Source organism: Octodon degus, unplaced genomic scaffold (genome assembly GCF_000260255.1).
Source record: "Octodon degus isolate 3935 unplaced genomic scaffold, OctDeg1.0 scaffold00122, whole genome shotgun sequence".
Classification (NCBI taxonomy): domain Eukaryota; kingdom Metazoa; phylum Chordata; class Mammalia; order Rodentia; family Octodontidae; genus Octodon; species Octodon degus.
In genome coordinates this window covers 3,501,647-3,517,465 of record NW_004524698.1, presented here as the reverse complement: position 1 = coordinate 3,517,465, position 15,819 = coordinate 3,501,647, and the positions used below count along the sequence as shown (strand labels likewise).

The 15,819-nt window shown below is 38.6% G+C and overlaps 1 protein-coding gene and 1 pseudogene across 1 annotated transcript in view; one reads left to right on the top strand and one right to left on the bottom strand.

Moving 5' to 3' along the window:
• Gtf2f2 (general transcription factor IIF subunit 2) overlaps window positions 1–15,819 on the top strand; it is a 156,044-nt gene that overhangs the window by 86,297 nt on the left and 53,928 nt on the right. The window contains exon 5 of the mRNA XM_004640274.2: window positions 1,949–2,030. Within this exon, the coding sequence (XP_004640331.1) occupies window positions 1,949–2,030 (82 nt within the window). The remainder of the gene's footprint in view (window positions 1–1,948; window positions 2,031–15,819) is intronic.
• LOC105743389 overlaps window positions 7,005–15,819 on the bottom strand; it is a 23,622-nt pseudogene continuing 14,807 nt past the window's right edge.

The following is a 15,819-nucleotide window of genomic DNA, read 5'->3' as shown; positions in this document are numbered from 1 at the left end:
ACAAAATTTCCCAGCTCTTGCTGTTATTGTGATGAGTGAATAAATTTTTCTGCTAGAACTTTCAGCTTCAACAGAGGAGCAGACTTGAATATAAGATTTGACTTTGCTTTCAAAACATTTAATATTTTAATCTTATTAAATTCATGAGAGGAAATTATATTTATATTTTAAAACTTAATGTAAAACAATTATTTTTTTATTACTTCCTCCTGGGAATACTTTGATACAAGGTAGGCATGCTTCTCCTCATTGCTCTTCTGAGTCATCTGATAGCCTTTCCTTAAAGTTGGTTGTCCATGTGTGTTGAGAGACCCTGAAATATGGAATATACACAGTGTATTTGTAATTAGCATTTAGGAGCTAGAATATAGACTCCCCTGGATTTTTGGAGACAAAATCAGGAGAAGTCCCCAAGAAGGAAGATTTTCTCGTATAGGCTACATAGGACTGGTTCTAATTATACTCTATAGTTTGTCCAGAATACCTGTCTCTTCCAGTAAACATGTCTACAGAGGACACTATTGTGTCTTAAAAAAGAAAAAAAAAATTTTTTTTTGTCATACTGAGGATTAAACTTAGGGACTTCACACTGAGAGAGCTGCAATGCCAGTCATCTGTTCATCCGTCTGTCTGCCTGCCTATTTAGAGGCAAGGTCTTGTTAAGTTGCCTACGATGGGCTCAAATTTTTTTATTTCTTCTCCCTCAACCGTCCAGAGTGTTGGGATAGCAGGTGTTCAACACCTCATAATCTTCTTTGCATAGTTAATGTTAATGGGATGTTAATAGAATGAAGTAATTAACACTGAAGAGATAAGTCATAAATGCATTCCGAATGAGCCAGGCAATGTTCTGAATCTCTTCGCAACACTTAGGTACATCTCATACATATAGATTGAGTCATGTCTATTTCTAAGGGCAGTAGTATGTTCCTGCATTGTAGTAAACCTGGTACAAACCTGAAACATTCATGCATGTATTACATAATGAGATCTGTCACACAATTGTGCCACAATTCTTCATATCCAGTAGGTACATAATAGGTGTTACCTTTTATTATAAATCCTTTTTCTATTTCTCCTGTGGTTTTAAAAAAAAATTCTTAAGTTTATTCACACAAATTAAATATACATAATGATCACATTCATCATAGGTAATTTGTACCTGTACATGATTTACCATGATCCTTCTTTTTTCCATTCCCCTCCCCTTCAGCCCCTGTCCCACTCATTTACAAAGCTCTGTTTCCATTTATTCTTTTCTCATTTTTTTCCCTCTCTGTGCCCCCCCATGCCGGTTCCCCTTCCCAGCTGAGCATTTTCTTCCTATTGTATGTGCCTTATACAAGATAAGGTTGGTTAAGGGCTTTCTATTTTATTTCATCTTTCAAAGAATAACTCTTAGGCCAGCTAGATGGCTCAGTGAACTAAGCCCCAACTTAGGCAAACACAGGGACCAGGGTTTGATTCTTGGTACCATATGACATACTGGCCTACCTGCGGGCATGCTGAGCAGGCCACCAAGACTGGGCATGGTGGTGCACAGGAAAGCTGAAAACAGGAAGATCACTACGAGTCTGAGCTGTGTAGTGAGAACCTTTATCTAGATAGACAGACAGACAGATAGATTAATTGATTTTCTTTAAATTATATTTGATTTGATGTCCTTTTAAGCCACTTTATTTAGAAAAGAGCTAAATGTTTAAAAGCTGTACTTGGAAAGGGGATAGAGCAACTAGACCCTGACAGGAGTCTAGTTTGCTAGCAGCCAAGAAAATTCCTTTCTGTTCTAACCAGTGATATTCTTAAAAACTTAATAGTATTCCTTTTTTTTCCTTGATTTTTACTATTCATTATATTTGATATTACTATAATGTGCCAAAATTGCAATCTTGAACTGATGGATGTTATCTTTGAATACATTTGATATATTTGTTTCTTTCCATTCAAGATAAACTATCATTGGAAGGAATAGTGGTTCAAAGAGCTGAATGCCGTCCTGCTGCCAGTGAAAACTACATGAGATTAAAGAGGTTGGTGTTTTCTATTTTTACAGTGCTAGTGGTGGTTTCTCTGTGTAGATTGAGATACATGTTAGATTGCCTGTGACCATATAAAAGCTGTGGTTATTGTTGCATGTGTTCACTTCAAAGGAAGTTTGGTCATTTGTAGGAAAAGGAATGGACTTTGAGACCATAATGTTAAGTGAAATAAATCAGACCCACCAGCTTAAATATTGCATTTTTTTTTTAATGTAAGACACCTAAAATATAAATAAGGAACAACATAGATAGAAGATAGGAAAGAGGAGGACCAAGAGCTGGAGGGAGTGTGGAGGAGAGGGAAAGAGGATTAAAAAAAAATTAAACTGGGGCACTGGGGATATAAGTCAGTGGCACAGTGCCTACCTGGAAAGGGCAAAGTCCTGAGTTCGATTTCTAGTACCCAAAAAAAAGAATTTAATTGTGTTGTGTGCCTGTGCCAGTTCCCCACAAGGAATGTAATATGTGTCACCAATTTGTACTAATAAAAAAAATTAAAAGAAAATAAAACAAAGGACATTTGCTACATGAGAGTGTCTGGTACTGGAGAATTTTCAGAACCTAGGCTGTTTATTTGAAGTATTTTAAGCTACTGCTATGTTAATAAATCCTGGATCTAAGTTTTTAGACTACCTTTTCTATTTGTCCTTACAAATTTTTATTTTCTAAACACATGTAGTAAGGTCTTTGTGCTTTTATTTTCAAAGCCATAATTTTCCTGTAATGAATGCATATCTTTAAGCTGCTTGCTGTTTAGGTACCATTTCTATTTTTATTTAAATCCCAGTTGACAGTTGACATAAAAGACTTGAAGTAGAAAGTACTTAAAATTGCAAGAACAGCAACTTAAAATTACAAAAATTGAACTGCCAAAATAGTTTTATAAGTCATCTCATATATTTAATTTATAATTACTCAGTTTTTTAAATTTTATACTGTGATTGCTAAGGTAAAATTCAAAATTTTTCAAATTTCACACCACTAGTTTTCTCCAAAGAGTTTACAATCTTTGAACGTGAAAACAAACACATACACACACTCAGTGCATGCACACACATGTGCACACACACACACTCCCTGGAAGGATTATGTAAAGAATCCATTTACTGACATGACACTAGTGTAAAAAGGAGTAGAAATGTAGTGCTGTTAATGTTAATGGAAAGACAGATTTTCAGACAGAGGTGTCATTAAAGTAGAAGTGTTTGAGAACAGAATTGGCAAGTCACACTGAGACAACAATGAACAGAAAACTGTAGGCATCCCAGGTAAATACAGTAAATAGCCTTTCTGGTAATATTTGAAATGTTGGATTTTGAGTTAATGTATTTGAGTGATTTAATATATTTCAGTGATAATATATTTTATTTTTAAGTATCAAAATTCAGTGAAAGTTGGCTTAAAAATAAATCTTTTGGGCCAGGGAGATAGCTCAGTAGAATAAGCACTTACCTGGCAAGCCCAGGGTCCTGAGTTCAATCCCCAGTACCGCAAGAAAAAGAAAAAAAAAAAAAAATCAATCAATCAATCAATCTGTTCCCTCATATAATGAATCCTGTGTTCTGGACTTTAGTCTTGCCTTTGTCTAGAAATACACAATGTCATCAGCACTGCCTGTGTTTACAATTTTCTTGGGTCTGTCCCTCTATAGCTTGACTATCCCAGGATGAATTTTTCTCTTAATAGGTAGCTGTCTGCTGACTCCTTCCTCTTTATTCATAGGGCTCTTTTGAAACAAAAAGACCTTGTCTTCAGCCAGCTTACATAAACAGAACTCTGCACTTTCTTCTTTGGGCCAGTGTGGATTCTGAGTTATCCCTGGACAAGTAAATATGTCAATTATGAGGTTATATGGACTGGTTAAGGATACACCCTTGGAAAGGTTTTGGCAGTAGGGCCAGTCCCATCCGGAGCAGACATCTACTGCTCAGGGAAGGAGTGGACCAGATGATTGTTGGGGAGGCCATCATCAGATCCATGCAACCCTGTTCTACAAAAAAACACCTGAGGGATAGAGGCAGCATTTTTCATGGACAGTCATGCCCTTGATTATTTCCCCTTAGGAAAGACTATTTTATTTGTAAATAGGATCAAGAAATTACTTTTATTGGAAAGCTATTCTAGATCTACAAAGATGTCTTGATAATAGGTCAGGTAACTAACAGGTTGGGCTCCAGAATCAGAATGCCTTAGTTCAATGACCACTTCCCTACTTATACTAGATATATGATCTCTGGCAAAGCATGGGATCTTTTTGTGCCTTCACACCCTTGTCTATAAAATAAGACCTTAGCATTTACCTTAGTGCTGTGATAAAGATAAAATAATATTGTAGAATTATAAGGTGTCCAGCACAGAGCATGTACTCAATGTATGTTAACTATTAGTCTCAGCACAATTACCTGTGTGAGAACTCCTGGTCTGGAAATATTGCCTTCCTTTGGGTCCTGTTTCACACAATGGAGTTGTTTTGCACGGAACACTTTTACATACTTTTCTTGAGGTAGATAATTAAGTTTAAACTGGAACTAGACCAGAAAGAAAAATAGACTTACAGATTTGAAGTTTTGTTATAGAATCCATGATAATAATCCTCTTCAAAACAAAAATCTTTTTTTTTTTTTTTTTTTTTTGCGGAACCGGGGATTGAAATCAGGCCCTTGAGCTTGCCAGGGAAGCGCTTATTCCACTGAGCCATCTCCCCGGCCCCAAAACAAAAATCTTTAAAAAGAGCACTCCTTAGATAATTCTCCAGATTCAGATGTGGGAACTGGTCTAACTGTCTTGTTGTGGCCCATGCTATGTCTTCTTTGTTCTTTAACCTCAAGTTGCTACCATCAGTTGTGTGTTTGTATCAGAAACTCAGTTGTATCTAGTGTTTATAAATCTCCTATGGGATGTTCAGAACCTTTTTCAAAAGTGTAAACCAGTATTAGTAAAGAGTCTTATGGGCCTGGGAGATGGCTCAGTAAAATAAGCGCTCAAGGGCCTGAGTTCAATCCCCGGTTCCGCCAAAAAAAAAAGAGTTGTATCTTCCTCTTCTACAGTAATACTTTTGGCAGTGACTTGCCTGAGATACTCAAGGAGATATAGATATAGGTATAGGTATAGGTATAGGTATAGGTATAGGTATAGGTATAGGTATAGGTATAGGTATAGGTATAGATATAGATATAGATAGATAGGTATTTGGTCATTGCAGGGTCTCACTACACAGCTCAGACTCTTGGTGATCCTCCTGCTTTCAGACTCCTTAGCACTGGAATTACAAGCATGTGCTACCACCCTGGGGGCAGGGCTCGTGCAGTCTCTGCACTTGCCAAAGCTAGTGTAAGCAGGATCTTTAATCCACAGATCTATCTTGCCAGCCCGAGAATTATAATTTTTAACATGGGGAGCTATAAGGGTTTTATTTGAAAGACCAGGGAGCAGTCGTTCTGAAGTGCTTACCCAAGGAAAGAAGGCTTTCTTTGCCTTGAGGTTACCCTGTTCACACATCCTTAACCCTCAAGATGCTCCTTTTTAATTACCCATTTACAAATAAAGGATAGTGTAAACAAAGCTGGATGTCTTCATTCAAATGCAGTAACTTATAATACAAATTATTTCGGGTAGCTATAACAGAATTGTAAAAATTTTACTAGGCTAAAACTTCCATAGAAGGGTAGGCTAGGTATTTTACCCAAAATATTTTAAAAGACTAAAACAAGAATTCTCTCATAGGGCCGGCCAGATAGCTCAGCAGACTAAAGCGCCTGCTTAGGTAGAGGACAGGGGCCAGGGTTCAATCCCCAGCATGGCATGGTGGTGTATGCCTATAATCCCAGTGCTTGGGAGGCTGAAAACAGGAGGATCACTATGAGTCCAACATGTGTAGTGAGACCCTGTAGCCCCTGTACTAAAATACATTAAAGGCCGGGGAACTCAGTGGAAAAAGTGCTTGCCTGGCAAGCACAAGGTCCTGAGTTCAATCCCTGATACCACAAAAAAAAAAATCTTTAAAAAAAAAATTCCCTCATAAAGTATGCTGTTATTTGTACAGAGATTTAAGGGTAGAGGTACCTCCTTTCCCTCATTCCTCTCCCATTGTGTTTGTGGTGGAGGCTGCTGCTGGAGCTAAAATTTTGTGATGAAATAAGAATTTCCAAGTGAGTATAAAAGCTACTGGAAAATTATGCTAAAAAATTAAAGCACTAGCATGAACAACAAAGGTATGTTATAGTCCTTTCTTTTAAATACTCTCATATTTGCACTTTAGGTTAGGAGGGAAGGTTTTCTGAATCTAGATTTTGCTGAACATAACATCTTGTGTCTTGGGAATTCTCTACATCTTTTGCCTATTTTCTGTGTTCCTTGTCTGGTAGCTTTTTTTGAGATACCCAGATATGTTATTTTAATACCCAAATATGTTCGAGGTTCTAGCCTCTGATTGTCCAGCCATTTCAACACAGGTGTGTGCTATATCAAAACCAATCTTTTGCTCTACCCCAGTTCATCCTGTTTTCATGCCTTGTTTTGTGTAGTGATTTTCATTTGCCTTCTATTTGCCAAACCCCTTATTCATCCCTTTAGAGGGAACTCAAGTATCAGATCTCCTCAACAGTTCTCCGCATACAGGGCAAGCAGCATCTCCACCAAGCTTCTGATTTTTTTTTTTTTTTCTAGCAAGCTTCTGATTACATTTTTACTGTTTATTTCACTTTTGTTACTTTCATTGCTGTCTACTAAATTGTGAATTCATTGAGGTTTTGGAACCATATTTTTGTCTTTGTTCAGTGAATAGTAGTAAAGTTCATTTTGTTTTATTTTATTTTTTTGAGTCTTAAGTTATTTATTTAGGCCATCTCTTGCACAAGCAAAGGAATGGGCTATCAGTATGATGGTCATCATTTGATACAAGTAAGGAAAGTGAGCTTAAGGTCCTGTAATGGTCCAAGTCAGAGCTGTGCTGCCTGATGCCTGGGTAATAATGGTCCAGGTTCTCTTCATTCATCTTCATAGCCAGTCGGAAATGGATTCACACGAGAGTTATGGAACAGAGTATGGTTACCATCTCCCCAAGGAAAAGGCTTGGTCCTGATGCAGAGGTGGGAGTAGGTGATGAACTTGGGGGTCTCCTCCTCTCCATGATGTGACTTCAGGAAAGCATTCAGCGTGGTCATTCCCACCCCCCAGGAGCGCCACAAAAAAGGTGAGGACCTTCCACATGCAAGCTAAGCCTTCCCCACAGCGAGCGCCACTTGACATGGGCTGCCCCACCTGCAGGTGGGACTGGCCTAGCAGCCAAGAAACCTGGGACATAGCTATTGCCTCTGCCGCTATTTTGGTCCTGGCTCAAGATCATCATTTTGAAGGATACATAGTTATACTTTAACTAATGAGTCTCCAGGATTGATACCCATTTTTTAAAACTTCACTTAGCTTTGTTTAAGATTAAAATTATTAAGTCCTAGGTAACAGTATTGACCTGTGGTGGTATTTCTTCAAATCTTTACAGCTTTGTAGCATAAAAATACTTCAGTACACAATTTCTCTTTGTTCAGTCACAGTTGCAAATCAAAAGAGCTAACCTTAGACAAGACTGTGAAGTATAAAGAGTTTGTCTTTGTCATCTGGCCATCTCCTTTTTTCTCTTTTCCCCCCTTAGCAGTGTCTGTCTTTAGGCATTTACTTTTTATCCTATTTCTAATTCTATTCTGTAGATTTTGAATACATTTTGAGAATAATGGGCATGAGTCAAACTAGGCAATAGATTTTAAACCTCTTACAATTAAGGGTGAAGTAAAAGTATTACTTGTACAAGATATTTGAGTAAGAAGGTAAGAAGTTACTAAAATTATACCACTTAGTTTGGACAGAATATCCTGTCTGCTTCTTGTACTATGGATAAACACTAAGAAGATAACAATGTACAGTGTATTGACTATCAAAACTGTCCTGTTAATCAGCTGTGAAACTGTCTCATTCATATTTATTTCTCAATAAAAAATATTAAAAATAATAAAATAATACCACTTATAGGTAGAAGCCAAACATAAAACTGGGTAGTAGTCTTAGTTTGCTGGAGAGTTCACTGGGACAGCCATTTCTGCTAAGACCATATATACAGATCTAGCCTACATGCATTTGTGAGAAATCTATTTTGAACATTTTAAACTGACCATTAAGGAAGACCTACAATAGTAGTGAAGTTTCCTTAGATACAACTACAGTCATTGTTAGCTAGTCTGTATTGTACAAATTAGGTGAGTTATTCTTTGCTCAAGTGTTTTTACTTGTATGTGTATGTGTTAGAAAATTAAGGTAATTTATAGGTTTTTGTTAAATAAAACATCACTGTCCTCTATCAGAAAACAATATTTAATATGGATCTTTGCCCTTTCTGTATATGTTACCAGACTATAAGAAACTGGAGTCTCCTGGGGGTAGTTTTTATGTTCTTCTGTTTCTTTCTTTTCTTTTTTCTTTTTCTTTTCTTTGTAATGCATTTAGTACAGAATCTACAGGGTCTCACTACACAGATTGGACTCATAGTGATCCTCCTGTTTCCATCCTCCCAAGCAGTGGTATTACAGGCTTGCGCCACCATGCCCAGTCTTAATCAAGTCTCAGCGCACCCCGGGAGCAGAGCTGGCATAGCACACAAGGGATCAAACCCTGATCTTGTAGGTTCTTACTGTCCTGAGCAAAGTATTGGTCAGGACAAGCAGAAAGGATAGCACTTTTTTTTTTTTTTTTTTTTTTTAAGGTAAGAGAATAAACAGGCTCTGCATACAAAGTTTGGGACAAGAAAAAGGAAAGAAAGGATACCTGAAAGCATCATGGCAGGCAACAATACAAGAGAGAACACATTAGCAGAACCTGAGCAGTGACTCCTTTTTGTATCACCCACATCTGAGACTAAGGTCAGGTGTAGGTCAACCTATCAAAACCCTGCTGGTGTTTTCAGGATAATGCCACCTACAGGGCTTTGGGAACTGTTCTGCACGTGTGTCCTTGGATTTTCTGATCAATAGGTCACACCTGCTTCCCCCATGTGGTGCACTGCAAAACCAGCAAACCTGAGAAGGAGCTCCACCCTACTACAGTTTGCTGTAGGCCTGTTTATGTTTCATAGTTTTTTTTACAAGTTTTCTTAAAATTTAACATGTTATTCCTGAGTTGTAATCATTGAAATTTTCAGCCCTTGCTCTGAGTCCCTGAACTATTTCAATTTAAGGAAATGTTCCTTTGTTACTGAGAAAGGGTTCCATTCAGCACATTGAATAGGAGGCTGCATTGTCAAATGATGTTAATCAAGTCAGTCAATGAATTCTGTCTCTGTATCTGTCTGTCTGGTGTGTGTGTGTGTGTGTGTGTGTGTGTGTGTGTGTGTGTGTCTAGTAATGGAGATTGATTCCAGGACCTTTATACTAAGCTGCATCCCTACTACTACCCCCCCCACCCCTTTTTAAATTTTGTGATGCATACTCTGTGTTTTTTTTGCTTGTTTGGGGGGAAGTTAGTTTTTTGTTTTTTATTTTTTGTTTTGAGAGGGGATCTTACTGAGTTGTTAAGTCACCTCTGCTTCCCAGGAATAACAGTACACTCAGCTGCTAGCCTTCCCACCTCCAATAAGCTGTTGAAGACATTTTAAAATTTTTTTTATTTAAAGATAGAACTTCACTAAGTAGGTTGCTTGTCTAGATGGGTTCAAATTTGTAATCATTCTGCCTCCACCTCCCAGAATTTTCAGTATTATTTTTCTTTACGAAGTTTTTGTGAAATCTGGAGTGCTTTGAGTAGTTTTGGTGAATCAATATAGGTGCCATTTCAAAGATCTATTTCTAAGGGCCAGCGAGATAGCTCAGTAGACTAGGCTCCCACTTAAGCAAGCATAAGAACTGGGGTTCAGTCCCCAGCACCGCATGCTGTGCCAGCTCTTCTCCACCCCCCCCCAGGTGCCCTGAGCCAGCCACAAGTCTGGGCGTGGTAGTTCACACCTCTAATCCCAGTGCTTGGGAGGCTGAAAAGGAGGGTTCACTGTGAGTCCAAGCTGCATAGTGAGACCCTTTACCAAATACATTTTTTAAAAATCTATTTCTCTGTAATGTACTCCAGATACTACAGTTGTCATATCCCAAATACTTTTTTAATTATGATTTCAAAGGTCTAAAATCCTTTTCTTGTATTATAGATTTGAGGAAAACCCAATGGAAGCAATTAATATTCAAACAGAAACTTTTCAAATAAAAAAGTAGTAGATATGTCAGAAAAAGGAGAAAGGAGGCCTGCCCATTAGCTCAAGTGTTTTATTTTTGTTTTGTTTTTAAACATGTTTTATTTTACTTTATTTTATTTTTTTATAATTTTATTTTGTGTGTGTGTGTGGCCCGCTCAGCCCACCAGGGGGCAGGGCTGGCTGGCATGTGGTGCTGGGGGATTGAACCGTGGTCCCTGTGCTTTGCTTAGCTTAGCTTGATGCTAAGTGGGTGCTTTAGACCACTGAGCCATCTCACCAGCCCTAGCTCAGGTGTTTTAAGTGCCTGCTGAAACAAAGCAGTCAGGCAAAGGATGCTGTGGTTTGATCCCCTCATCCTCAAGCCAAACTAGACCTGCCCTGAAGGCATCCTGATCAGCCCCTCCCCACAAAAAAAAAAAAAAAAATCCTTGTGCCATTAGCAGCCAGGGAGATAACCCAGTAGAATAAGTGCTTGCCTTGCAAGTGCAAGGACCTGAGTTCAAGCTCCAGTTCTGCCCCCCCCCCCAAAAAAAAGAAAACAAAGTTGAGGATTAGGGGTCAGGGAGATGGCTCAGTGAAATAAGTGCTTCCTTGGCAAGCGCAAGGGCCTGAGTTCAATCCCCGGTTCCACCAAAAAAAGAAAGAAAGAAAAAGGAGAAAGATAACTAGGGCTTGGGAAGCTTATACAAAACAAAATAAACCAGTGACCATTTGAACACAGCTCCACAAGAACAGTCCTTTTCTGTGTACTTCATCATGGGTAAACCTCTAGAAGAGAACCTCACACCTAGCATGATAATCATTTGTTGAGTAGAAGAAGAAATACACTTTTGAAGTTTGGATTTACGCCTTTGTATCTTACAGGGTACCACAGGCTGTGGTCACAGTAAGGTTTTTTTAAACTGTTGTGTGCTAGGTTAATTTAACTTCTCCATACCTAATAACATCCAAGTGTCATTTTTCACTCATTCACTCAGCAGGTATTTACGGAGCATGTAATGTATGCCAAGCACTGTGACATTAAAAATCAGAGCTTTTTTTTTTTTTTTTTTAAATGGGTCATACTATTTTAATGTAATTAATTGTGCATATATTTTATGCTATATAAGAGGTTGGCATAGGTAGTAACTATTAGATATCAGATATCAGAAAACATTCATGTGATAAAGTCAAAGAAAGAATTGTAGACTTTGAATAATTCAAAAGAGGAGAATGAGGGCCAGGGAGATAACTCAGTAGAATAAGTGCTTGCCTGGTAAGCATAAGGGCCTGAGTTCAATCCCGTTCCAAAAAAAAAAAAGTAGAGTGAGAGAGTCCAGGTAGGAATGACACAGCATAGTCAGGAATTAAGGAATAGGAGTGTTTAGGAAACTGAATAAACATCTTGGTAAGACAGAAAAGGATAAACGATTGTACATAAAACTAGCTAGTGTATTAGGCTGATTCACTGTATTTCATTGCCACTCTCAACAGGCTGGGATTCATCTAATAAAAATCACTGAATGTATTTTACTCCAAGGGATGTTGAGTCTCTCCTGGGGTGGTATCCTTGCATGCATGTTCTGCTCCTTTGATTGCTGGCCCTTGGGAGCCTGCCCATTAGCTCTAGCTGTTTAAGTCATTGCTTAAACAAAGCTGTCAGCCTCAGGATGCTCTGGTTCTATTCCCAGATCCTCAAGCCTTGCAAGACCTGCCCTGAAGGCATCATGAGCCACCCCCCCCCCAAAAAAAAAAATCCTTTTGATTGCTGGCCCTTACCTTCTTTGTAGGTACTTACTAACTTCCAGAACTCTTTCCACTATGTTGTCCTGCCAAGTGATCTGTGCTAAGTAATCAGTATAGATATGTATGTATGTTTGTATGTATGTATGTATGCCTATGTATGGCAACTCCAAAATTTGTATCTGTAGCCCAGACCTTGTTCTTAGTCACTTCCCATGTTGCTGGGACAAAATACCTGATACTCACAATTTAAAAGAGGAGAAGTTTATTTTGGCTCATATTTTAATCCATAGTTCACTGGCTCTAAGGGGAGATGGCATGGCAGAGGGGCAGGACAGACCAGAAACAGAGAAGTCAGCAGGAGCCAGAGATGAAGATAAACTTCTCTAGGCCACACCCCCAAGTGACTGGCCTCTTCTGACCAGACTGCACCTCTTAACAGCAAGTCAGTTGTCTATAAGCCCTATATTCATTTTTTTTTTTTTTTAATGTATTTCGCACAGGGTTTACAGGCTCTCACTACTTAGATTGGATTCCTAGTGATTTTCCTGTTTTCAGCCTCCCAAGCGCTGGGATTACAGGCGCACACCACCGCCATGCTCAGTCTCAGTCAACATCTTAGAGTGCCTCAGGGGCAGGACTGGCACAGCATGCAGGGGATTGAACTCCGGCCCCTGTGCTCTGCAGAGGCTTTAGTCTGCTGAATTATCTGGTTGGCCCTTAGCCCATATTCTAATCATTTTACAAAAGCTTTGCCTAGGAATACATAAAGCCATTGGAGGACATCTAGATATAAACTATGACTTGCCCTGAGTTTCATATTCATTTATACAGCATTCTCCTTAATAGTGTTAAGTGTGTTAAGAAACTTAAGTGTCTCACATGCATCTTAACATGCTTAAGTGGGAACTCTTGGTTATTGTCCACCCCATCCTTAATACTCTGCCTATTACATGCCTCCTCATCTTCCCCATTTTCACTCACTCTAGTAGAAAAGAAAAAAGGAGCTATACATGAGTTTTCTTTTCACTATAGGACATACCTAGTCATTTAACAAGTCTCATCAGCTGGATTAATACCATATACTTTGCATCCTACTACAACACTAGGTTAAGCTTTCATCTTTGCTCCTGAAAATAGAATATTTAAAAATTGGTACATAATATGCAGAATTTAATGAAAATATGAGATCTGCAGTTCACAAATTATTAAGAATTTCAAAATGGTGACAACAGTGCATTAAATGAAGCATTGGCCAATCTACAAGAAAGCCCAATATGAATGCATACAGCATCTGTCTGTGAAGCTGGTGCTAACTAATGGCTCCCTGCCGCCACCCCCCCCCCCATAGGCCCTTCTTTACAGGTCAGTCAGAGTGAGTAGCGTAAATTTGGTCATACTGTTTCCCTGCTCATTGCAGTTAAACTTTGCAAGATCTGGCATAATCTGCTCTTGGAAACTCTGTGAACGGATCCTGAAGCTTCTTCAGCCTCTGGTTCTACCATGCTCCTTTCTCATTCACTGGGCAGCAGCCAATGTGGCCACCTTTCAGTCCATTAAGAACATGAACAATCCCACCTCAGATCTTCTTCCTGCCTAAGCATAAGCCTTACATCAGATACTAAAGTGGCAGTTTCCTTTCCCTCATGCAGTTTTCAGTCCATGTGGCTCCTCTCGGAAATTCCCTGACCACTTATAGAAGTATCATAGCTTTGTTTCCACAGATATGACCTTTAACTTCCTGTGCCATTACCTAGAGTTACTGTATTCTTAACACTTAGTACTTTATAAAACTACTTGCAATTGTATCCACATCACTTAGAGTGCCTGGCATAAGATAGTGCTCAATAAATATTTGTGGAGTGAATGAATATTTACTAAAACCTTTGAACCTCTTGGGTTTTAGAGGTTTATCTGAAGTTAATTCTTTCTTTTAAGTTGTAATCATTTTTGTTACTGAGTTTTCAAAACACTGAATGCACGTTTCTCTTTGACCAAGGATTGAACCCAATGAGTACTAAGCTACATCCCCATCTTTTGTTTGTATTTTATTTTGAGATACTGTCATGCTAAGTTGCTGGACTGGCCTCAAGCATTCTTTCTGCTTCAGCCTCCCAAGTAAGTAGCATTACAAAGGTGTGGCGTCATACCTAGCATGAATTAACTTTTAATCTAATAGAAAAAATCCTTTAAAGTAGTATGTCTTTGGTATGCCGTGTTGTATGACACATACATCTGCTACAGTGCTGTAGTTTGGATCTTAAGTGGCCTCTGAAGCCCATATGGCAGTACTAAGGAGTGGTAGAAATTAAAATGTGGTACTAGGTAAAAGATGTTAAATCTTTGGGAGTATGCTTTTGAAGGGGATAATGGAACTCAGCCCCTACTTTCCTCCTTCCTCCGTCCTTGCCATGAGGTAAGCAGTTTTGCTCCCCCCCAACTCCCTACTATGGTGTGCGGCCCTCACCCCAGGCTCTAATGATTTTGAGGCCCAAAATCGTTAGAGCCAACTAACCATGGACTGAAACCTTTAAAACTGTGAGCCAAAATAATCCTTTCCTCTTTATAAATATCTCATATTTTTATAGCAATAGAAAATTAGTCACACAGTTTGGACAGTGAATTAAAAATGTTTTTACCCATTGAAGCTATAGTTAATACCATAGGTGAACAGAATCTCCTCTCAAAAATCAATATTGTATACCATAATATCAAAAATTTCACAGCCAGAACTTAACAAATTTATGTAAACCTTGAGCACCTATTGTGTATAACACTCAGAAATGAAAATATAAGGTGTTTTTCCTGAGTTTGAGTTGGTCCCTGTAGGTAGTTTTTTTGATAAGCAGTATTGTAAACAGTTTCAAAAAGACACATACTAAATCTGCCTCATGAACTATTACTAGACCTTTTAGACTTTCATAGTCTAAAATGATGCAGTTGTACAGTAGACACACACACATGCACATGTACATTCTCATGAAGCTAACTAACATGAACTATTTGGAAGTTATTTACAAATTTGTTGTTTACCAGGATAGTCTGGTATATACACCATTTTTGGAGCAGGTAAGTGTAGTGGTGGGCAAATGAAATAGCATTTTTCTGTGAAAAAAGCTGTTTTTCACAGAATTTTCTGTTTTTGTTGCAGAATTACATTGAAGGCCATATGGTGTTTTACTGTAGCTTCTTAAATTACTGGCAGTTTATACTTCCCTTTGTGTTGTCATTAGTGCATTTCAATAGCTCTGGTTTTTTTATAATACAACCTTTAAGATTTTGTGTGTGTGCGTGCATGCGCGCAGGGTCTCACTACACAGCTCAGACTTATAGTGATCCTCCTGATTTCTACCTCCCTAGTGCTGGAATTACAGTTGTGCACCACCACGCCCAGACTCCCATCACCTGCTCAGCGCACCTGGAGGCGGGGTCGGGGCCCACGCAGCATGCGGTGCCAGGGGATCAAACCCTGGCCCCTGTGCTTACTTAAGCAAGCACTTAGTCTGCTGAGCTATACTGCCAGCCCTTATAATAAAAGCTTTAGATATTCTTTTTTCATTAAAAACATTATCTTTTAAGATAATAATTCATGAAATACAGTGCTATGGCTTTTCCAGATATAATTTTGATGAGGGCTCTAAATGATGAACAAATGATAGTATATATGTAATGTAGTTGTTCAAATATCTAAAATACATGAAATAACTCTTGCTAATGACTTTTCCAAGGACTTTTTCTTATTTTTCTTTTGTACAGGGATTGAACTCAGGACCTTGCACTTGCCAGGCGAACACTTATTCCACTGAGCTATCTCCCCAGCCCTCTTTTTTGGTCTTT